At 40.3% G+C, this 23,926-nt stretch overlaps 1 protein-coding gene and 1 long non-coding RNA gene across 2 annotated transcripts in view; one reads left to right on the top strand and one right to left on the bottom strand.

Annotated features, from left to right (window-relative positions):
* ARID5B (AT-rich interaction domain 5B) overlaps nt 1–23,926 on the top strand; it is a 177,551-nt gene that overhangs the window by 15,578 nt on the left and 138,047 nt on the right. Inside the window, exon 3 of the mRNA XM_059170155.1 lies at nt 14,389–14,614. Within this exon, the coding sequence (XP_059026138.1) occupies nt 14,389–14,614 (226 nt within the window). The remainder of the gene's footprint in view (nt 1–14,388; nt 14,615–23,926) is intronic.
* Nucleotides 623–3,522, bottom strand: LOC131828925 (uncharacterized). The gene is made up of 3 exons (XR_009352613.1): nt 3,443–3,522; nt 1,553–1,793; nt 623–852 (listed from the first exon to the last, which is right to left on the bottom strand). It is a non-coding gene; the product is annotated as an uncharacterized LOC131828925 (long non-coding RNA).

Genomic DNA, 23,926 nt, shown 5'->3' with positions numbered 1-23,926 from the left:
CTTCTAAATAGAGACTGCCTGCTGGGCCATTAAATCCTTTCGCTTTGGGTTAATCCCACAGTGTATATCAGATTCCTGAATTCAGATGAAAACACTGCTGTAGTGCTCTGTCTCCTCACCAAATTATTCCAAAATCGGGTGTACATGGGTTATAAATACAGAAAATAATTGAATTCTGTGTGTCTTAAGTGAAATAATCTGTTCCATTCTGTTTCTTGTGAATATTCTCCATAATAGTCTAATTGTGTTTTGTGCTCCTGGGAGCTGAATGTGTGTTCAGCAACAATGCATTGGGTTGTAAAATATGCATCCCCAACTATCGGGGCAGGCAAAAAGAAGGATCTAGTAAAAAGGCTGAAGATGTTTTTCTTAATGCAAATTATATGAATCACCTAACTGGTAGTGTCTTTTTTAAAATTATCAGCAGGCTCTGTTGTTGTTGTATTTTTTTTTCCTTTCCGCTTACAGGTCCTGTTTTTCACTCCACATTTTTGATGTTATAGATCAGTAATTCAATAGACAGCCAAGCAGGTGTTCACATCACTCCTGACCCCCTGAATTCCTTAAATGACCCCTCGAAGCAGTGGAGTGAAAACATTCTGGGAATATTGAGATACTTCAGTTGCCTTTACTTATTTATTTATTTATTTTACCTGAATTTTTAAAGGCAATTTTCTGCCCTTTTTGTTTGATTTTTGTTTGTTTCTCTTTTTAAGCAAAGAGAAGCCACATCTTGATCTTGGCCGTGAGGGCTGGAGGATTGTGTGCCTGCGGGGCCTGCAGACTGTGCTGTGCTTATAGGCAACACAGTTCTGACTGGGCAGCTGTGCCAAGGGCCTTCCAAAGATGAATCTGGAAAAGGTGGGGGGAGAAAAAGAGAGACAAGGCTTGGGCTTCTTCTCTGGTAGCTAAGGACGTAATACAATACTGCTCTTGAAAAACATTTCTATTTTTAAGCAGAGGCCTTTGGGCTGCAGATTTTTATTCAGTTCAATTCAAACAATATTTATTAGTATATCCAGGGTACTGTGGGAGGTGGCGAACAGATGAGTAGTATCAGCCCCTTACCCTTTAGTTGCTTGGAGGAAAGAAAACATAAAGTTAGCCTTACTTGGCAAGATTATCTTTTACTCTTCCTCTTCCATCCAGGAAGATATGCTCGTATTGTTAAATAGCGTTCTTGGAAATTTCTGTGGGTCCCCCAAAAAAGAAGAGGCCTCTTATACAGGTAGTTGCTCCAAGATTGAGGCAATGGCAGGAAGCATTTTTCTACTTCCCAGCAGATATTAGTCTAATTTTCAAGCAGATTCAAAACTGGTGTTTAGCACTTTCTTTCATAGACTTTATTTCGTTATCACACAAAAATGCGTGCATGTATCCCATAGTAAAGGTGAGTGTATTAGTAATCTATTGTTGTATAACAAGTTACCCAAATTTTTGTGTCTTTGGACAACACTTATTATTCAGTGTTTCTGTGGGACAAGAGTCCGGGTAAGGCTTAGTGGGGTGCCTCTGGTTCAGGGATTCTCAAATTTGTAATCACGGTGCCCACCTGAGTTACGATCATCTCAGAGCTCACTGGGGTCTGCTTCTAAGCGGCTCACTTGCTTGTTGGCAGGACACGGGTCCTTGAGGGCTGTTGGGATGAGGGTCTCATCCCCTGCTGGTAGGTGACCACGGCCTCTCTCAGTCCCTTGCCATGGCCGGTGGTCTTCTCCATGGGCCAGTTCCCAACATGGCGCCTGACTTCCCTCACAGCGCAAGTGAGACAGAAGCCACAGCCCTTTTGTAACCTAATCTCAGAAAAGACATCCATTTGCCTAATTCTGTTTGTTGGCTACTGTGTTACCTACACTCAAGGGGAGGGATTACCCAAGGTCATGACTGCAGAGAGGTGGGCATTGTAGGGAGCCAAATTAGCTGTCAGCAGGGAACCAGTCACTGTAGCCTAAGGCTAGTCTGATGAGGGTTGAATGATATTCTTCTTACCCTAACCAGCTCTCTCTTTTTTTTTTCCCCCTCTCCCTCCTTTTTTTGTTATGTATTCTCCCTGGGTGGTTCCTTCCAAACACTCTCCTCGCTCTTCTGGGCTTGTAATTACAGAAGACATACATGGTAGACAGCAGATTGCTTTAATCTTTTAAAGATTTGTTAGTCTTAGAGCGTGTCAACAAGCCGTATTGGGTCTTTCTTAAACCTAACGTCTTGATCAGTGAATTTGGAGAGTTTTGCTGGAACCGGCATCGTGTCTGGTGTGATAAGTCTGCAGAGGGAAGGGGAAGGAGGCCCCTGTAGCTGGTGTAATTAAACAGACTCCTTAATGTATAAGAAAATAGGTATGTTTCATACACAGTGGTTGAGGAGGGACATTAAGTCATGCTGGCATGTGTCCATGTAAAGACGTAAACATCCAAATGAAAGGGATTGTTGTCCCAGTTTCTGTTTCTGATGAGGGTGCCTACAGGTGATGAGCATGTCCTAGCTACCCGCCAACCTTGTGCATGTGTCAGAGAGCAGCTGCCCTTCCTCCTTTTAAATTCTGAGGAAATCAGCTATTTCATGGGAGAATTTATCTATTTCTCTTTCTGGGTAGATGCAACTTGGTTTTCAGCCAAGTGTTCAAAACATAGGTATGTAGGCATTGAAGGTTTGAGAAAAAGATGACAGTAGCAAATTTTAGTCAATTTTTAACAATGGAAGTTGATATATAGGGTAGCTTCCATGCTAAACCTACCTGAAAATTAAGAGAAAAGGAGTCTGGATTCAAATGTAGAAGCATGCATCAGCTATAAGACATGCACCATGGTGTGTGTGTTGCACCATGTTCCTCCGAGTGCCTGTGTATCCTCTGTTTTCTCTGCATGCAATGTCCTGAGTTCTCCCTGCTTCTCCCCTCCCCTCCTGGCCTTGAGAGCTCCTGTTTCTTAGGGTCTTAGTGGAGAGACCTGCCCTGCCACTGGATTTGAAATCATCCCCAGTTTCACCCTTAGTCTTCCATTATTGCCTCTTCTAGTCCTTGTGCTTCCAGTTTTGCTTATTATCTGGCTCTTCTTCCCCACTCCTCTCTCTCCTAATACACAGACCACACACCATACACTACCTACCACTCCTAATGACGGCAGACTCCAGGAAGGTAGAGATTTTTGTCTGTTTTATTTCTGACTGACTTACAGTTGGTGTTCATTAAATATTTGTTGAATGAGTGAAATCATTTATGACAATTTCTCATTATATAAATCATATTTAGCTGAGGGCTACTGTTTACCATCTGCCCACCCCCCCCCAGACATGCATGCACCTATCCACCCGTCCATCCGTCTAGCCATCCATCTGTCCATCCATTCGTTCATTCAGTCATTCTTTAAGCTCCACTTGGGAGTGTACAGGATATTGGAAGGCACGGAAAGCTATGCAAGTTTCTGCCCCCCTTTCAAAAGCTTACCTTGAAGAAAACTTGGCCTTTATTCTCTGGGGTTTGTACAACCTCCCTGGAGCGACAGCAGAGTTGGAATTAGGCCGTTGGAGTTGCTTGGGTCTGTCCTCTGTGCCGGCCTGCCCACCGCAGTCTTTGAACAGGAGTAGAAAGGTCACCAACTGTGGTTGCAAATTGGCTCTTGCATTAATCCTGGCTTATTCAAAAACACTCAATATTTTTCCAGACTGAGTTTAGAGCTTTTGATGGAAGCCTGAATCATTTACCACGGCAGAGCATATCACCAGTGTAGGGAAAACCAGAACTGAAAAATACAAAGCCCCTTTAAGTAATCCAATATAGGATAATTACATTATTAAATAAAGCTGTGGGTTTCAAATTATTCTGCCGCCATTGTACATGTAAGGATAATAATGTGAACTCTGCAAAGTGAACAGAGCAAAAAAAAAATTGTTTAACAAGAGGGAGCATGTCTAAATCATATGTTCATATTTAAACAGAGGCTACACAAAACAGGAAGGTTTAATTGTTATTGATTGTGCTTTTATAGAATGCTCTCTGCTGAACTTTAACACCAAAGTTGGGCTCATTTATCTTCTTTTGCTAATGTTTTAATGGCCAGAGCTAAGAATATGGGTGCCAAGCTAGTTTTCATTATAGCAACCTGAAAATAGTTTAAAAAAAAAAAAAAAAGACTATGGCACTTAGACCATATTAATTTGGCCAAAGGGAAGGTGGGCCTCAACCACTAACACATTTTTCAGTATATACCAGATACTTGACTATTTAGAGAGGAAATATCTAGAACACTGGGATTCATCTTCTTGTTCTCTGTGTGAATTGTTTTTAATCTTAGGGAGGGGAAAAAAGGCTCATACATGGCCAATCCAAAAGGAAAGATATGAAACTGGGAATTGCTAAGAGGATGTTTCTGGGGCTTTCTTTAGAGATGGGCTTCTAGTCAGGGGAGCAGGCTGCAGCCTAACAGTTTTTAAATTAGCTTGTATTAAAAATGTATTTAGGAACATAAAATATTTAGGATTTTTGAATTACTTGTTTGATACGCAAATGCCTTCGGCTATACCATGAAGGATGGTCGCATTACATCTGACAAATCACACCTCAGAGCCGTCTTCTGTTTGCTTACTCCCTCTAATTGTGCCAGGGTGGATTTCCAAAGTTCATTGAGCCACAAGCTTCACCTAAATGTCTGCAGGGAGGGAGGGAGGAGGTTGAAAGAGAAGGGGCTGGCTTGGGAAATTGGAACCCAATACACTAATGAGCCTCCATGGCAAATCCATTTCATCATGTTCAGGGAGTCAAATTAAACCTTAGCGCATATTTGAGAGGATATCTTCATCACTCAGACAACAGAAAATTCTTCACATTTTTAAAAAGCTCATGACTGGCAATTCCTGTAATCTTACTTCAGGGACAAAAACAATACCAATCAAAAATTAAAATACCTTTTGTTGTAAAATGACCTTAAATCCCAATCCCCTCTCTCCCCAACTCCCAGGACATTATTAGGGGAAAGTTCCCTTGTCCCAGGGTGGGAGTAGCAAGGAGCATTGCTGGAGAAAGGACCGTAGAGACCAATTTGCCAGCTGGACGAAGGTGCTGCCAAATCTGGTTTCCGGTTCCATCTCAGTTTTCTCATCTCTCAAATGGGCCTGAGAACACCTGCCTCAGAGAGTCCTTGTAGAGATCAGATAAGAGAAGGTCTATTAAATTCATGGATTAGTGTGTAGGTAAAGTAAAACAGCTCAAAGTTTTCCACTGCTCTGTCCTCAAGGACTGAGGAGAATGACTTAGAAGGCCAGGCGTTAATTGCTTTCTGGGCCAGCTTCCCCTTGGTGGTACCCAGCAGTAGCTACAGGGGTATCATTGTTCCCTGATAAAGAATTAGGAGAAGTTAGGAATATACACAGCTACTCGCAAGTGGTATATGGATACCCCTCGTCCACACTCCCTCATTTTCAGTTAAAGCCATGTGACATAGTAATAGTAATCACCGTTATTTCTTGGGCACCTACTCTGTGTTGACCATTATACTCTGATAGCTTCAACATCCTTATTGCCCTAGGAGGCACGTTTGTTTTTTTGTTTAATCTTACTTTCCCCCATTTTTTTTAGTTTAGTTTTTTTTTTTTTTTTAAGTAATCTCTACACCCAACGTGGGACTTGAACTCACAACCCTGAAATCAAAAGTCACACACTCCCCTGACTGAGCCAGCCAGGCACCCCACCCCCCAACCCATTTTTTAGATGAGACCTTGGCAAAATGAAATCATGTCCCAAGATGACTATGGACATTAGACCTAGCAGAGCTGCATTTGAACCTAGTGAACCTGGGGCAGGCGGACTCCAAAGCCAGTGCTAAGTATCCCTTCATTTCTGCCAGCATGGAACATCCAGAGATGGCATACCATGAAAATAGGCAGTTTTTGTATGCGTTAGGCACAGCACAGTCCTTGGCTCCTCGTGAAGTACAAGAGAAGTAGAGAGATTAAGTAAGGCTACCTGCCACTAAGAAGTTTCTGCAGTGCAGGTGTTTACTGTAGAATGTGGAGTTATGCAATTCAGCATGAAATCGTGGTGCCTAATAAAGATTTACCATTATGTCACAGATAATAAGAACAGTAATTCCCAGTCCAGAGACCAACTTCGTGTTGATATCATTTTATTTTGTCTTCTCAGGACATTAAAAAACAACTGCTACCTTCTATTGCCCTCCTTATTTCTGAGGATAAATGGATATTATTACACCAGATGGAGGAGGAGGGATAAAGTCTTAAATGGGAAGAGTGTGTAGGGGTCCCACTAGGTCAGCCTTGCTCCCTACTCTCTGCTCTCTGCCCTCAGGTGCACTGGTTGGAGTCCCTTAGCAGAGCTGCTGGCCCTGTGGTTTCTCATGGGTTTCGGCCATAGAGGTGGCCTGCCAGGATGGGGATAAGAAGGGGGGTGAAGGCAGAGAGTTATTCCCTGTGAGCTTCCTCCAGGGTGTTGGAATCCTTCTAAGGAAGAGGCACCGCCACTGGTAGAGGATCTACTCTATCCTATAGGACAACCACTGGCTCCGTGCTTGGACAATTTGGCTTTCAAGTCATGATAACTGACCTGCTCTTAGCCCAAGTTCCTGTACTCTCTCAATCTCTTGTGGCTCCTCTACATGCCACCAACACCTTTGTCATCAGTGCCGTGGTAAAATCGTCCTTGGATCATCATGACACAAGTATTCTAGTTCCTGCTGAGACCCTACCCTGGTACAGGGATCATCCTTGAGACCTAGCAAACAGAGCGGCAGGAAATGCTCTCTGCACTCTCTTCATTTTTCTCATTTCATGGCTGGCCCATGACATTGTTGTGCCCTAACGTTGTTGATGCTCTGGCTGGCAACCAAGTGCCTGTAGAATGAAACCTTTTTACCCGCTCTGTAGGTGTCCTGTTAGTGGAGCAGCATCTAACTATTAGAGCACCAGCATCTAACCGGAAGAGTGATCGGCCACATGAGTAGGTGCCTAGAATTGCAGTTATCTGAGGGGGGCTTGAGAGTGGGAGAGGGACCAACCCAGCCAGGCCCAGCGGTGGCACCGTCTTCTCCTTGTGCACCATGGGCACGCCTGCCTACCCTAGTGGTGAGGGCATGAGCGGATGTGCTTGCGCTGGTCTTTCTAAATTAGCATTGAACAGGGTCTTTTTCTTTTCATTTTTAGTTTTTATCGAGATGAAAATATCCCACTCTTGTGAAACCAATTGGACTATTATTTTGGTTTCACTGTTTTTTGTTTTGTTTTGTTTTGTTTTAGATTTTATTTATTTATCAGAGAGAGAGAGGGGGAGAGAGTGAGCACAGGCAGACAGAATGGCAGGCAGAGGGAGAAGCAGGCTCCCTGCTGAGCAAGGAGCCCGATGTGGGACTCGATCCCAGGACACTGGGATCATGACCTGAGCCGAAGGCAGCTGCTTAACCAACTGAGCCACCCAGGCGTCCCGGTTTCACTGTTTATTTAGCTAACATTACCTGTTGCTGTGTCTGTGTTCCCAACATTTATCACATTTCAGTTGCTACAGAGAATATTTTAAAAATCTAAGATGTTTGGGGAGGATTGAGATGAATATGCCATGTTTTCCTGTTCTCATTCCATTCTCTCCCTGCCAACCCTTTTGATATTACATTTATGTGTTCACAATCATTTGGGCTTTATTAACATAGCTGAATATTGTTATCCTTTTTCTTTTTAAGATTTTTTTAATTTATTTGAGAGGAAGGGAGAACAAGAAAGGGGAGGAGCAGAGGAAGAGAGACAAACAGAGGCAGGCTCGATCCCACGACCCTGAGGTCATGACTTGAGCCGAAATCAAGAATGGGATGCTTAACTGCCTGAGCCACACAGGTGCCCTTGAATATAGCTATCTTAAGCAATGATCATTTATTCCTTACCACATGGTGTGTTATAAGGAAGGCTGTGTTCATCTTGTCTCTCCTGAAGAATGATATATTTATAAAGATAGAGGTTTATCTCTGTGTCAGAGAGACCCAGAATTAAAATCGCTTAGATAAGTCGGGAGTTCAAAATCTCTCTTGGATCACAGCCTACAGGTAGATGGTTCAGGGCTGGGAAAGTGGCTCTCCTCTCTGAGGTTGCCTAGAGACCCAGCTCTTCTGTCTTTTTCTCCTGAGAGATTTGTCCTCATGTGTATGGTCCAAAGGTGTATCCGTTCCTTTTAAGATCATGACCTGGTAATGGCACACATCACTAATATATATATATATATATATATATATTAGTAAGAACTTGGTCACATAGCTGCACCTGGTTATAAGGGAAGCAGGGGAAATGGTGTTTTTATTCTGTGTGCATCAAATTAGCCGTTTATTACTAAAGAAAGGAAGAATAGATATTGGGGGAAAGCTCGCCATAGTTGAGGGGATGTTAAATTTCTCTTGTGTTGGCTAAGATATTTTCTTACAATAAACTAAGTGGGCCGTGCAGTTCCAGTGGGTCCGAGTTGATTCTGAGATTTTAAATTCACAACATGGGACTGGAATCTAGATGAATTTTTGGAACCAAAGTATAGAATGTAGTCATAGGATTAGAGGGTGAATATTGGAATTCCCATGGAGAATGATTTCTTCAAAGAGTAACATGCAGAGAAGATCTAGACCCAGACTACATCTAAGGATCTATGTTTCCTACATTTTCCTGGTAGGGAGATAGAACAATGAAGAGATATTGAACAAAACAAAGGAAGATAGAGGTGGTAGGTGTTGGGTGGGTGTTCTTCATGGATCCGTTGAGTATTAACACATCTCGTGGGCAGAGCCACTGACCACCTGCTCTACAGTCTTTTCAAGGATGCTTATATAGTGAATTGCTTTGGGAGACAGAGCAAGTGTCTTTCTCCAGAACAAAAACAGGTGTGGTTACTGGTCAGTATTAAAGATTTGGGTTCCCTGCCCTCAGGGTCCTACTCCTATAATGCACCCCACTCCACGTGCACATGTCATCTCACCCTCTTTGGATCTCATTTGGGGAATTGGGTATTGAAGAAACCACACAAACATGAGACTTCCACTGTGGCTAGAAGTAAGAAACAGTTCTTTGTCTCTGACCGGGGGTCTTGTGTGCTCTGCCAGTGTCCGAGGAACTGTGGCAGGCCAACTTGTAAGTTTGGAAGTAGAGTAATATCTCAGACGCTTCACAGTTCTTAATGAGGGGAGAATTTTGTCAAAGGTAGGCTTGTTCATTATCAAAAGCCACTAAGAGGGCAAAGAAAAAGAGAATAATAGAAGGTCTTGCTTTCGTGATAGGATACAATGGTTTTTGAAATATTTGGACTCAGGACCCCTTACACTCAAATTATTGAGGATGCTGAAGAGCTTTTGTTTATGTGGGCTATAGCTACTGATATTTTACTGCATTATAAATTAAAACTGAAAAATAACCTCTAAAGTACTTGTTGATTCATTTAAAAATAAAAACAATGTGACATCCGTATGTAGAAAAAATGATTGTCAAGCTGAATCTCAAACCTTATACGAGATTAGGTCAAAATGGACCATGCCTCTAAATGTAAAGCTATTCAGCTTTGGGAAAATGAAAAGACAGCCACGGGATGGGAGGAAATATTTCCCAATCCCGTATCTGACAACGTATTTCCAAATCCCATATCTGACAAAAGACCTGTATTCAGTAGATACAAGAACTCTCAAAACTGAATTGTAAGAAAATAAACAGCCCAATTTGAGAAATGAGCCGTAGACTTCAACATGCGCTTCACCAGAAAGGATATACAGATGAAAAAGTAACACCTGAAAAGATGTTCAACATCATTAGTCATTAGGGAAATGAAAATGTAAAACATGATGAGAAACCACTCCATACATATTAGAGTGGCAATGATGAGTTAATTAACAAAGACCATATCAAGTACGGGCAAGGATGGGAAATGACTGGAACTCTGTCCTCCATTGCTGGTAGGAGTGCAAAATGGTACAGCCGCTCTGGAAAACGGTCTCTACAAAATCAGATAGACTCTCACCCAGCAGTTCTGAGTATTTGTTATAGAGAATTGAAAATGTCTGTTCACAGAAAAATCTCGATGTGAACGTTCACAGCAGCTCTATTTGTAGTCCCCAAAATTGAAAAGAAGCCCGTGGCCCTCAGTGGGTGAATGGAGAAGCCATCTTGTGACACATCCGTGTCATGGGAGATGCTACTCAGCAGTGAAAAGGAACAAGCAGTTGTACATGCAGCAACATGGATGGATGGCTCTCAGAGGCGTTATGCTGAGTGAAAGAAACAGTCTCAAAAGATTTCAGATGGTATGATTCAATTTATATGACATTTGGAAAAGAGAACTCGATAGCAAGAACAGATCAGTGGTTGCCATGTGTTAAAACTCATAGAACTATACATCAAAACAGGAAATTTTACTGGAAGTTCATTTAAAAAAATAAAAATAGTAATATAAACCCATTATATAAGTGCCACATTTTTGTGAAAATTAACCATATTTTGGAAAAAAAAACAGTAAAAATAGTAGCATTGTTTTCCATTTTTATAAGCTCTTTACTGTCTTAGCTTAATAGAGACAGCTGTATTCTCATATCTGCTTCTGCATTTACTCTCCTGCCGTACCATATGTCATATAGTGTCTGGAAAACCCCACTCTACACTTGAAAGAAAATAAGACTGAAAAAAGCAAATTATGTCTTAGCATTATTATGATCTTTGTTTTGCTTCTGTGGACCACCTGAACTAGTCTTGGGGATTCCCCAAGGTTCCCGGACTACACTTTGAGAACCACTAATATAATACACTGTCCCAAATTTCAGTCATTTTCATAGCATCTTGTCTTTTTTTGTTTTTTAACAATTTTTTTGGCCATACCCACATGTCCTGTGTTTGCTTAATGGTTTTATTCAAATTGACCTATTTTTTTTAACTTAAATTTATTTAAAGAGGAAACTTTTTAAATCTCCCATAAATGGAAAACCAGTACCACTTTCCCATAAATGGAAGGTAACCACAAAAATAAATAAGCAATGAGTAACTTATTAAAAAAAAAATAAAAGTTTACCCATGTACCATCTAAACTCCTCTCTGCATGGCACCATTTGGAAAACAGAGCAGAGGACTCATGGCAATGAACATGTAACTAACTCTGTCATCCCACTTCATTTATGTTAGCCCATTTAATCCTCACAATTACCACAAGAGGTGGATTGTTTTATTGTCCTTTTTTTTTTTTTTTTTTTTTTTTTTTTAATACATTAAAGAAAAATGGAAGCACAGAGACGTTAAAGAAGTTTTCCGGTGTTCTACAGTGGGTAAATTGCAGGCCTGGGATTCGAACCCAGGGAAAGGCTCCAGCGTCCAGGAAGAATGCCATGTTGGCAGATAGGAAACCTGGAGGCTTGTCAAAGTTCTGTTGGAAGTTGGTACGAGGCTATGTCATTGAACCTCACTGTCGTCGTCAATAACATGAAGGAGGTGGACTAAATCAGGGTGTGCAAGTTTAACTGCTGGCCGGCTGCCCTAGGGCCAGGCAGATGAGGGAAATGTCGACTGACTATAAGACAGTACTTGGAAATCAGAGATCTCACATCTTATCTAAAGAAAACAACCACTTTCAACTTTTTTCTTTTTCTGGCAGATATCTCTCATTTTATTTTATTTTATCTTATTTATTTTATTTTACTATTTTGTTTTATGAAAAGATGGAAGTCTGGAGACCTTGTGTGAAGTTTTCCCATTTTTAGAATGCGTACAGAGAGCAGCAATACAGAGGTAAAACAATGGTGACAGGGGAATCCGGATTTCGGTAGTGTCTCAACACAACCTCCATAAATATTGATTGGGAGCTGGGTTAATTGAAAAGCCAAGGTACTTTATGAGACTAACAAAATGTATTTCTTTGTGCTCCTTTTGTGTTGTATTAGAGTAAATCAGCAATATTTATCCAGTGCTAATGCTCGGTTTGCAGAGAGCTACTGTAATCATGAGATGAGCTTATTGAAATTCTTTCTTGGACAGAGGCTTGCCCAAGAACGGCGAGTATTAGGAACTGTAGTCAGTGCTCGCTCAGAATAGTAAATACGAACATGTGATTTATGCCATTGTGTGTACAAAGCAATGTTTCCTGAGACATTTTCTATATATATGTTCGCTGTTTTGTTTTTTGGGTTGGTTTGTTGCTCCCCCCCTCCCCTCTGCTTATCAGATTTCCTTCTAAATCCTGGCATTTGACAATGTTGCAAGGCCAGTTTCTCTGTGAATCCACAGTAAAACATACTGGTGGTTGCACAATTCATCCAAACTTGGGTTTATAGCTTATGCGTGTTTATGTGAATTCCTGCATTTGTTTTTATGTATGTGGGTATATTCATAAAGTCTGCTTCTGAGAGAGAAAAAAGGAGAGGACAAAATCTATAGACTGAATCTTGAAAGATGGGTTTATTCATCAATGACATCATAAGGATTGTATTTTCTCTTGGTTAATAAACTATTTGTTTGGCGGGCGCTGTAAGCCAGCCAGAGCTAGTCATGCCATTTCTTGGAAAAGATCTGAAGCAACTGGTAATTGAAATGATAATCATTTGATCATAGAGCTATTTGAAAATAACACTCATCTCCAAACTGGTCTAGTCTAAGGAACCGTATTTGGTAACATTTTGCCAAATTCCATCTTTGCTAATGTTGAGACTTATATACCATGAGACTTAATTATTTTCTGGAATATTCTAAACTTGATTTCTCGTGTGCCCTGTCCAGAAGCTGTTCCCATATGCTTTGAAACAATACCCAGTCTGAATTTTCATTCTGACATTTAATAATCACCATGTAATAGCTATAAAATGCGTGACAACGACAGATCTTTTATTTCAAGAGGATGGTGTAGTGAATCTGAGTGAAATCATCCGTTGAAATGGTACTTTGTAATATGCTCCATTGTTTATAAAGTACTGAATTTTTTTTTTCCTTGAGCAGAGGATAAAAACAGTTTCCACTTTGGGTCCCATTCAGTGGAAGTTCATATTCAATCCTGATAAGAGAAAGGACTCCATTACAAAAGTTTTACTTTTCATTTTTGAGAGAGCATTTATTTTGCTGCTGCCTAACAAACTTGGTTCTCAGAAGCAGCTTGGAACTGGATAAGGAAAAGTGAAATTTTAGATCCTACCTTAAAACATTTTTAAAAACTAAATCCAGGATTTCTCATTGTGTGAAGCTTATCTTAATAAACCCGTTTTTGTTTGCTTTGGAGTAGCGTGTGCAGTGGTGTGTGTGTGTGTGTGTGTGTGTGTGTGTAGGTGGGGGAGGAGGAGGAAAGAGTCATGTTTAACAGCAAAATTAGCCAAAATCACTTGTGAATTCCTTTTGTTTAATAGCTTAGAGACATCTTCCTGTTGTTGTTTGTCAAAAATATTTCTAAGATTTTGTAAGCTTAGGGGTTTTCACAGCTAAGCTTTCTTCAGAAATGTGAAGTAAAAGAAATGAAAGAAGTCGGTTCAAGTTGAAATGTCAAATGCTTCAAATAATTTAACTTAAAACCCAGTGAGATGATCTTCTTAAGCCTTTTCCAAAGAATCTTTGGGTAAAAGAGGCTCTCTCACTCCATGGATGGATATCTATTAAATATCTTGCTGGATATTTAAAGTTGGTTGTTTCCTGGAAGCAATTAGAGATGCTTAAAATTCAAATTTATGATCCATACGAGAAACTTAAGTTTCAACTACTTTTCTTAGATTCAAAGGCTTTCTCCTCGTTCACCTTCTCTCCTCTTACCCCATATGTATTAAAAGAAAAAATCAGTTCATTTCTCAACTTACAAAGTTTTTAAGAAACATGAGAATGTGTAAGTTTCTTTCAGTGGGAAGCACATAACATTTATGAAGTATTTCTTTTGGGATTACATCACAGTTTTATTTAATTTTTAGGACAAAAGTTAAATTCAATATTTGTGTATAAGCCAAGGGAAAATGTACCATAAACATAGGAATTTGGGGGTGAGTCAGAGTTCCAAGAATCCCAGATTTACTTTGCCCATTTATATAGAGACAGGCTAACCATTAGTCACCTAGTTCTCACTTTTTACTTTTGCAATTAACTGCACCTAAAAATTAGCTTTCACCCAAGCGATTGGTCAGATGGGCAGAGTGGGCTTTGGCAACTAGCATAAAAAATGGCTCTCAGAATGACTGCCCGATTTTTGGACACTCTCTTACCGTATAACAAATAGATCTTCCACATTATTTTTCAACTAGACAGCTAGCAGTGAAAAGCCCCTGAAGTCAGTTATTGAAGATTCTCTGTCGCCAAAAAGCACATTGTCTGCTTGCCTAAAGTTAAGCCACTCAAAGCGTATTTCAGAGGGGGCTTTTGTTGAAAACTCACCATTGGCCTCCCAGCCACTAATAACGTTCTTCCCTGACCCACCTCTTGTAGGATGAAGTCATCGCTGTTTCCGAAAAGGTAATCGTGAAACTTGAAGACCTGGTCAAGTGGGTACACTCTGATTGCTCCAAGTGGAGATGCGGCCTCCGTGCTGGCGCCGTGAAGACCACAGCCCTGGGGAGGAATGGACAGAAGGAAGCTTTGCTGAAGTACAGGCAGTCAACCCTCAACAGTGGACTCAACTTCAAAGACGTTCTCAAGGAAAAGGCTGACCTTGGTAAATATAATTTGTACTTCTAGATCGCATGTGTGGGTGTATACAGTAACCTAATTTTTTTTTTTTTTTTTTTTTTTTTTTTGGTCAGAGACTTTTCTGGAAACCCTGTCATATAGATAATTTTATATATACATAAAATTTCTTTGACCTCAAAGGGTCCTGGGAATATGTATGGACAGTTTGCCTGGGTGTGTGAAGGGGTGGATGCTAGCTGCGGATCGCAGGGCCTTCCTCTGTGTGGAGCCCCATGCCTGGAACTTCGTGATACAACACGTGGCCTTAGGCAGCCTCCTGTTGGTGTGAAGGCACAAGACTTCATTAGGGCGCCTGAGATTGAATTAATGAAGAGTTTAAATATTTGTTCAAAGAAGTTAGTATGGTATCTATTAATACCATGTCAGAATTTCATGTGTTTGTTTATGTTGAGTGGAAAACAGAGTGAGGAAGAGAGAGGAGTTACTTAATGGGGAGTAGGAGAGCGATGTCAAATTGTTTAACCTCTTGGCCTCAGGTTCCTCACCTGAAAAAGATGGGCACTTTACCGAGTCACTGATATTGAAGATAAAAAGGGTTTATTTAGCACAGGGGTGATTGGTGCCTAGGAGGGGCTCCCGAATTAACTCTGTTGCTTTAACTTAACACTTTCATCTCCAGAGACTTTTTGTGACCTTCTTTTTTTTTTTTTCCCCTCTCCCCCTTCTGTTCCTATCTCCTTGTGGCGTTCACTGACTTATTCTCCTAGCATTGCTCAAGACCAAAGCTGTTGACCTCTGAGTTAGACCAGCTATTTCCTCTTTAGGCAAAGAGGAACTTCACATTTAACATATTAAGGCATCTTTTTCTTTCATTCTAGCACAATGCTGATGTTCATAGCCCTATTTTATGCCTTAATGTGACAACTTCCTGTTTTTTTTTTTTTTTTAGCCTAGGATTTAACTATTACAACAAACCTAGACTATTTACTTAATTGGCATAAAGAAACTGCATAACAGCAGTAACTGTCTTCCGTGTGATTCTGATTTGTGATGAGCTGTACTGTGTGTTGGGAATCATATTAATATTTTCTTGCAATTTGAGTCAACGTCTAACAGTTTCCTGTCACCTTTTGGTAGTTGTCAGGCGGCAATATTCTGGACATGGCAGCCTGACGGTCATGTGTACACTTAGGGAAAATTATTAATCGGGTGGTTTTATTTTAAAGCCCCCAAATTGTTTTTTTTACTTAATTTCCTATATACGCTGTTACACTTCCTAATTTCATCAACAACAGTGACTAGTCTTCTGATGTGTGATAATGGTGAATAATACATCTGTTGTATTACTTTCTTAATGTATACCCTAGGTTGTATTGCTATTGTCTTGTGTTTTCCCTAACATGAAAACGCTTCTTTTGTTTGTTTGATTTTTTTTTTTTTTTTAGTTATGGAATATACTGTTACTAATAAAAAACTGAACAGGAAACCCCTGGGGGAACAAAAGGATGTGTAGATGGTTAAGCTTGATGTCACACATATAAACAAGAGTATTTATAGCAGAGTTGTTTTCTGTTTAAAATTGATAGTTTATTAATGAATCTGAAGGGAAACTCAATCTCCTAATTCTGTCAAAAGATTTAAAGGGTTTGATCTTACTGAATTCTAAAAAAAATGTCCATGATCTACTTTTTAATAATTGATATCAGAAGAAATTGATTTATAGTGAATATTCAAAGTTCTTAGTGGTTTTTAAATCTAGTTGTGTTTTAGACTCACTAGGGGAATTTTAAAAATAATACTGATTGCTACGTCCAGCTTCCCCAGATTCTTCATTCAGTGGAATTGAGGCAAGGCCAAGGAATGTGGACTGATAAAAGACTTTCTAGGTGATTCTAATTGGGGGGGGGGGGGTGTGCTGGTGGGTCTCATAAGGGAAAAAGCACTACAATTAGTGCTGAGGAAGGGAAAATAATTAACAGATTTGATGGGGAGGCTCTCCTCTGGTGAACAAGAAATACCATGTGCTTTTTCTTTCTTTCTTTTTTTAATGTAAAATACCCCTTTAAGGATAGTATTTGGGGCCTTGAAATTCTACTCAGTTGGTATGAACTGTGGGGAATTTGAGACAAATAGCTTTTGTAATTGGAATGCACACTGTGTTGTAATAATGTGGAAAGAGAAACAAAAACTTTCCTTAATGTAATGAGTTTCCATTATCTGCCTGATCTAAGGTTTACAAGTCTACATTGTTAGGGTTTATATTGGGGAGATAGGGGGTGTCATTTGCTGTACACATTCCTGTCCCAGCAACTTTCTCTTCAACCTCTTCCTTTCTGTGTCTGCAACATCAAAATATTTGTTGTCTGTACTTTTCTTTCTACACAGTGGTTTTCTTATCTCTCTTTCTCTTGGCCACACTGAAACCACTTCCAATACCACATTGTTAATGGAAGTTCACACACTTATTAGGTTTTTCCTTCTGTAGAACACTTCCAACTCCTCATTGTTCTTACTGAAGAAAGAAGATGAACTCTGAGATTATTTAAGACCCCCCTCATTTTTTTCTGGTGGAAGTAAGCAAAGAATGGAAAGATCTCACCTTTCTTGTGGCTAAAATAAAACTCCAGTACGTTATGTTTTTAACCGAAGTATTTCATCACATTAAAACATCAGTAACGACAAAATAATTAGTTTGACTCTTAAAGAAGGGATTTTGCCATCTAAAAGCTAATTAAAGAACTCTTCTTGCTCAGTGTTTAGGTAGAATAAGTTCCCTTTAATCCCAGTTTGTGTCACTTCCTGTCTCTCTCTGAAGAGTAAAAAAACAAGAATGTTCTCACAAATGTGTGTCTGCCAACAAATTAATACTCTGCAAAGAGAAACTCTGCCCCAAATGGCAGCTTCCAATAACTGCTCTGATTTGAAACACAGCTCCTATTTTTTTTTTTTAATCTCCTTCCCCTTCGAGGACAATATTTATGGATATCATGTTTGCTTTTTACAAATCTCTGCAGTTTTCGTTTAAGATGCAAAATGACTGGTGACTAAAATGACACATCTAGATAGTGGGAAAACCAATAATCTTCAAAAACACTCCTGAGATGTGTTAGAGGGACTCTGTCCCCTTCCCTCCTCTTTGTCCTTTTCAAAGAAAGAAAGTTCAATATGAAACCAATTCAAATTGTGACTTTACTCGGTGAGATGTTTTACCTTCTCTCAGACAGTTTCATACTGAAGTTTATAGAAAAAGAAAAAAAGAGAGGGGAGGGGGAAAGAGCTATGTTAAAATAGGAGGGTTAAGGAATGTATTATTCATAAGCATAACGAACACAGGAACCTGTTTTTCCAGAAGAATCGGGTTGATTAAATCATTCACTACACAAGCTTCTAGTTATTTATTTTTGTCTTTAGAATTACTTAGCTTTTGTAATAAAGTGGACTTGATACCCATATTTGGTATGGCAGTAGGAAGTCGTCAAATGAAGAATTATTTCATTTTTCAAAATTTTTAGCAACTAAGGAATATAAACACTATCAGTTAAACATAGCAAACTTGCATTTTTTATTCCTTGGGCTATAGTTTGGAAAAAAAATCAAATTATTTTATATAACACTGCTTCTTACAGAGTTCCTTTAAGTGAAGTATGAAAGCTGCAGTGTAAGCTTTATTGGCCTATAAATATGTCATTATAGTTGGACTACATTTATATGCTTTGGATTGTTGTTTAAGCCAAGAAAATATGTCTCTACAGGTTGACTTTTTATTGAAACCCTTTGAGGCATACAATAGAATGTATTTTAGGCCAAGGTTATTAAAACAGCATTTTCATTTTTTTGCAGCAGACTCATTGTCAATTATGCTGCCACAAACTGTCTGTGGATGGGCAGTTATGAATGGTTTCATCTCCAAATGTGTCTCTAGAAAAAGAAAGAAAAGATAGAAGTGTCTGAGCTGAAATTGAGAAAAGAGACCAGAGGATGTGGGTGTGGGTACAGCTGAATTTAATGATGGGGGTTCCCTTGGTTCAATTTCTGTTTCTAAAGGCCCATCAAATTGAGAAAGTGTGGCTTCCCCCTGTCCCTTCTGCTGCTCGGATTTTATTGTGCTTTGGGGAATAAGGCAGCCCGATGGTGTTGAAAGCACAGTGGGTGGGAGGTCAGGAGAATCTTGGCTCCACCTGTCCTGCGGATCTGTCACTTCCTGGAATAGTCACTGTCTGTTTACGTCCTTAGGTTTCTTGGGTGTAAACGAGGTGTAATAGCGTGTACCCTGCTTTATCTCACTTGGTGTTTGAGAAGATCAACCGAGGAATAATTAGTTAGTGTCAATGGAAGCATTTATGATACTGAAGTCCTAGTATGATGAGCGTGTTATTATCAGAGGGAGATTTTATAGGATAGGGAGCTATGCAATATTTTAGTTTATTTGTCCCTTTTGAACTTCCCTAATCACATGGTGTAGTGTTGAGGGCAGGGTTTACTCTCATTATTATCTGCCTGAGTAGAAGACTATTATTAAAATCCTTCTGAACTTTTCATACATACATATATGTGTGTGTGTGTGTGTGTGTGTATAGACACACATATATACATACTATAAAATGATATTTTCTATGTATATTACATATTAAATATAAAATATACATGTTTTATATGTTTCTTTACATATAGATATGTATATTTTTATGTTGTATAACTTTTTTCCTCTTGTTTCCTTTGTCAAAACATGCTGGGCCATGAGTGGCCAGTCATGTCAGTGACTTCTCAAGTACTTTTGGTTAGAAATTGACTATACAGTCTTTGGTTGGAAATTCTGGAGGCCTTGTATTTCAACTGGTTATTTCAGATCACTTTTGCATTTGATATGTCAGACTGTTTCCTGGGGTGTGGATGTGGGTAGGACTCTCACTCTGCGTTGAAGAAAACAGTTTAAATGTTTTCAGTGAGAAGCCTGCTAAGGTGCTGACAGTTTATCATAATGAAGATTTTTCACCTGATACATCTCATGAACTCACGAAGCTTGAAGACATGCTTATTAAGACAATCCTTTCCTCCCTCCCTTCCTTTCTTCTTTCCTTCCTACCTTTCTCTTCCTTCCTTCCTAGGTGTAAACTTTGTATGTATAGCAAACAGTCTTCTGAGCTTATTTAGTGTTTATATTTAAACTTCCATTGCCCTGTTAGCTATACTACTTCCCTCAAGGTAGAAAGTTCTGAAGTTTCTTAGATGATATGTTGTTGAATTATTCTATTCGTGAATACCATGAGGAATCCCTACAAAAGGGTCTCTTCGCTGAAACGGATCTGGCCTTTATAGAATTCTTGAGTTCAAAATAGAAATCAATTACCTATGGAGCTTATCAAAAATTTGTAAATGTATTTTGGAAAGAATTTTCTTAAAGGCCCTCTGACAGTATTTTTGTGTGAACCATGTATTCTTTAAAGAAGCTCACTGTGACTCAGTTAACACTGGAGAAGTATGCTGTCGGAGGGCCAACATGGCTGTTTCTTCACGAGCTTGCTTCATGCCATCGTAAACTGACAGTCCAAAGGACTTGGTATGTTCACATTTCCAGGAGTCTGTATCCAAGACATTCAAAGCTTTAGGACAACTTTTATAAAGATCTGGGAACAGATCAGGAGGTTATTTATTTTCATTTTAAAGTTAAAATTCAGCTTGCCCATGTAATCAAACAGTTGAGCATTGTCCTGAAATAATGGTAGAATGCATGTGTAAGAAGTGTCTTGAAAAAAATGACAATCCTGTATTTTGTCTGCACTCAGCCATCTCGGCTGTTCCTGCTGGAAAGTCAGTCTGCAAAATCCACGCATGTGTGAGCCAGTCGGCAGCTGCTCATGGATATTGCTGTCTGGATACTCGTCTTGCCATCACTCATGATGGCTCTTTCCCAGTTAAGATAACCCTCTCATTTGGAATTTCTGTTGACTTGTGGATCTTCTAGTGTTTTCTAGAGTAATGAATGCTTTTTAGAATTCCGTATGCTGTTTTCTCTTGAGAGCGGACTGAAGATGGATAGTCAACAGAAGAGAATTTTGTAGAATTTAAGAGTTTATTCTTTTAGAATTGGAGATGTCAGGGCAGAAGTAAGGGGGAGAACGTGAAATTGGAATTTTTAGTGTTATTTTTAGTATTCAGGTTACCAGTATTCACCTCTTGACTACAATGCATGAGCAAGGTAAGAAACTCGTGCCTTTTTCAAAGTCTTCAGAGAGTTGTCAGTCTGGACGTTGGTAGAGCTGATGCTTGAAATAGTCCTTAAACCTCTCTTTATTTGCCTAAACAATCCCAGTTTTTTCGATTCTTCCCCAGGATGTGGTTTTAAAAATCCCTCACCATCCTAGTTACTCATCTTAGGATCCATTTTGGGTGTTCTTTTTACACCTGCTTACCCATTTATATTTCATGAGCTCATCTGTGCTGAGAAACCTAGACCCAAACGAGGAACGGCTTCCAGTGGAAGAGGGACTGCGATATCCATCCATCCGGCCTGGCAGCCTCCAGGTAGATCATGACGCTGACTAAAGTGTGAGTCCCTTCTTCTCTCCAGCTACATGACCTGAACTTCTGATTCTCAGAGCGAAAAGGGGGAAATATGTTATTTAGCCACTACTCCCTAATTTTGGTTACCTGGGTGTTTGGTTTGGTTTGGTTCTTAAACGGTAGCATTAAATGTAGACTATTATCTAATGAAAATCTTTGTCGGCGGATATGACGGCAGTCTCTGGGCCTCAATACCAGTGCTGTGCTTTTCCAGCCTCTGTGATTCCTGTAGTTGTGTATTACAGCATTTAAGGGAGTACTTGCCTCAGCTGGTTTTTGCCTCATTAAAGGTCCACAGTTGAATACCAGCGTGGTGTCCAGCTTGTTTAACCTGCTCCGATCAAATAAGATAAAGACCAACAAGTATTCCCTAAGTTATCACGTGTGTTGGTTGAATGCATCGTCCTCCTCCTGGACTCTAGCTGTTCTGGCTTTTTTGTTTGTTTTCATTTTCTGTCTTTCTGGTATTTTGTCTTTAGTCAGGTACTCTGTGGTCATTTCTATGGTTAAAAAAAAAAAAAAAAAAGGCCACGATGGAGAAAGCAATCAACCCGTAATTTTGTTTCAGCTTCATTAAAGAGAAATGTTAATTTCACGATGAACTACCTGTGGTGTCACCAGCTGATGGGAAAGTAACAAAAAATGGAAGAAATTCAGCTGCGCTCTGAGTCCTTTGCTATATATGTGTATGCCACCTTTTGTTGCTGGTGACATACCTAGGCTCCACTGGAAAACCTCTTTGGGCAGCCTTAGCTTCTCGCACGCTCATGACTTTCTGGTATCATAGATAGACGGACGAACTTGGAGCAATAATTCTATTCACCTGTGGTGGAAGGAATGCAGCACTGACTCCATGCCTCAGATGTGCTTGAAAAATGTGGTTTGATTCAACAGCTCCCCTCCCGGCTGGACATGCATAATGCTTTTCTCCTATGATTGCAACTCTGAAATGTTTGTTTGTGCTCTGCCTCTCCTCTCTTGAGCCGCTGCATGTTACTGACTGTAGGCCATTATTATAGCTGTTATCACGATGGCATCACCTTGGAACACAAAGCACATACATCCTACATGTGAATTGATGTGACTTTTCCAGAGGGTTTTGTGAGCAGATATTTGATTTGGGCATTTAGGCTTAATTCTCTTTAGTGTTGACGCTGATTCTCCCAAACAGCTCGTTTATCTTTTAGAGTACTTCACATGTGAGGTTTTATTGCAAAACATTAATTTTCCTAAATGTCAAAGATTCACTCCCCTTCTCTCTTCCAGCATTATGGGTTTAAGTCTATAGTTTGCGCAGGTCACCGCAGAGAAAAGCTGAGGTTTGGACTTTTACCCCATTTTAATAAACATACTTATTTAGGAAAGACGGGAATAATGGCGGGTTTTCAAAGCTTTTCTGAAGTGCTTCGTGCACGGTAGGGGCTGAGCAAATAGTCCTGCCATTTCGGGGTTTCCTGATTGCCCCGCCCCTTGTGTGTTGGCCATTAGTGGTGAGCATGCTGGGGTAAATTGGGGTCTCTTCGTTCTCCCCTGAAATCCCAGAACCGAGCCTTACCTCTGCCTTTCTCTCTTAGGACCGCTCCACCTGCTTTCTAAATTTTTAATAATTTCTAACATTTTTATACTTTGGACCCTTTTAAAATACTGGCTTTCAGCCTATAGCCCCGTCCCCTCCTCATGCCTTCCGTAACTCCATGCCTATCGGATAAAGTACAAATGTTGTAGGCCAGCATCCAGCGATGACCCCAGGCTCCAGGGCTTTTCCTTTTTTATGAAATAACTTTCACCGGTGTTGTTTTTATTACCAAGGCGCTCCTCGGTCATATTACAGAATGTGGGCCTTGCTGGCAAAAAGCAGGAAAAGGTATGTGGCTTCTTTTCCTCCCATCCAGAAGTAACTGTTGTTCGCGCTTTGATGGATGTACACACTGATGTATATATAATGTGTGCAGAGACCTGAATGCCTATGCGTGTCCTTTCTCCCTAGCAAAATCTCATGTTTACCTCCCCGGTGTACCTCTGGACACATGTTTTATGACAGTGTCCTCAAATGCTCTCTACGTGGTTTTCTTTCTGCCCGCGTCATGTTTCATGACAGAGGTGTTTCTATTGTTGGATGTTTCAGTGGCTTCTGTGTCCCAAAAACTCGCTGAAATTCTTGGTGTTCGGCACAGAACTGTGACTATTTCCTTATTATCTGTAAAGGTAGAGCCGCAGGCTCGAAGTGCACCCAGAATGTTAAGACCGCCTCTCTCTCTGCCTTATCTCCTATCCTTTATGTAAACCTGCTTCAGTCTAACTAGTCTGACTGCTTGGTCTCCTCTCTCTTGAACAACGCCGACCTCCCCTCCTGCCCCTCGATTCTGCAGTGCCTTTTGCGTGGCTCCTGCCTTCATTCATTCTGGAGTTGCCCCTTCCAGGACTCTCTACCTGCAGAAAATGCTCTCTGTTCTTTAAGACGCAGGTTAAGCCCTGGAGCTCTTGGCAGCCCGTAGGATTTTCCCTGCTTACAGAGCTCTTATCGTCCTTAGTGTCTCTACACCCACCGAGCGCCTCACTCTGTGAGGAGCAATATAATGCAGTATCTTTTTCTTATGTGTTTGTCTTATCTTCCCCTTAACGGTCTTCGGTCTATCATGTAGGCGCTCTGACTTCAAAGCCGTACCTGCTACGTTGAGTAAACGCTCCACTTTTATGATCAGCCTTGGAAATCTCTGGAGTTCTCTGCTCTGAGTTGAACTGGGACCCCTCATGCCTTCAGTGGTTGACTTGACTT

The sequence above is a fragment of the Mustela lutreola genome, chromosome 4, assembly GCF_030435805.1.
Source record: "Mustela lutreola isolate mMusLut2 chromosome 4, mMusLut2.pri, whole genome shotgun sequence".
Classification (NCBI taxonomy): domain Eukaryota; kingdom Metazoa; phylum Chordata; class Mammalia; order Carnivora; family Mustelidae; genus Mustela; species Mustela lutreola.
The sequence above is the reverse complement of the archived record's forward strand: the minus strand, read 5'-3'. Positions and strand labels throughout refer to the sequence as shown.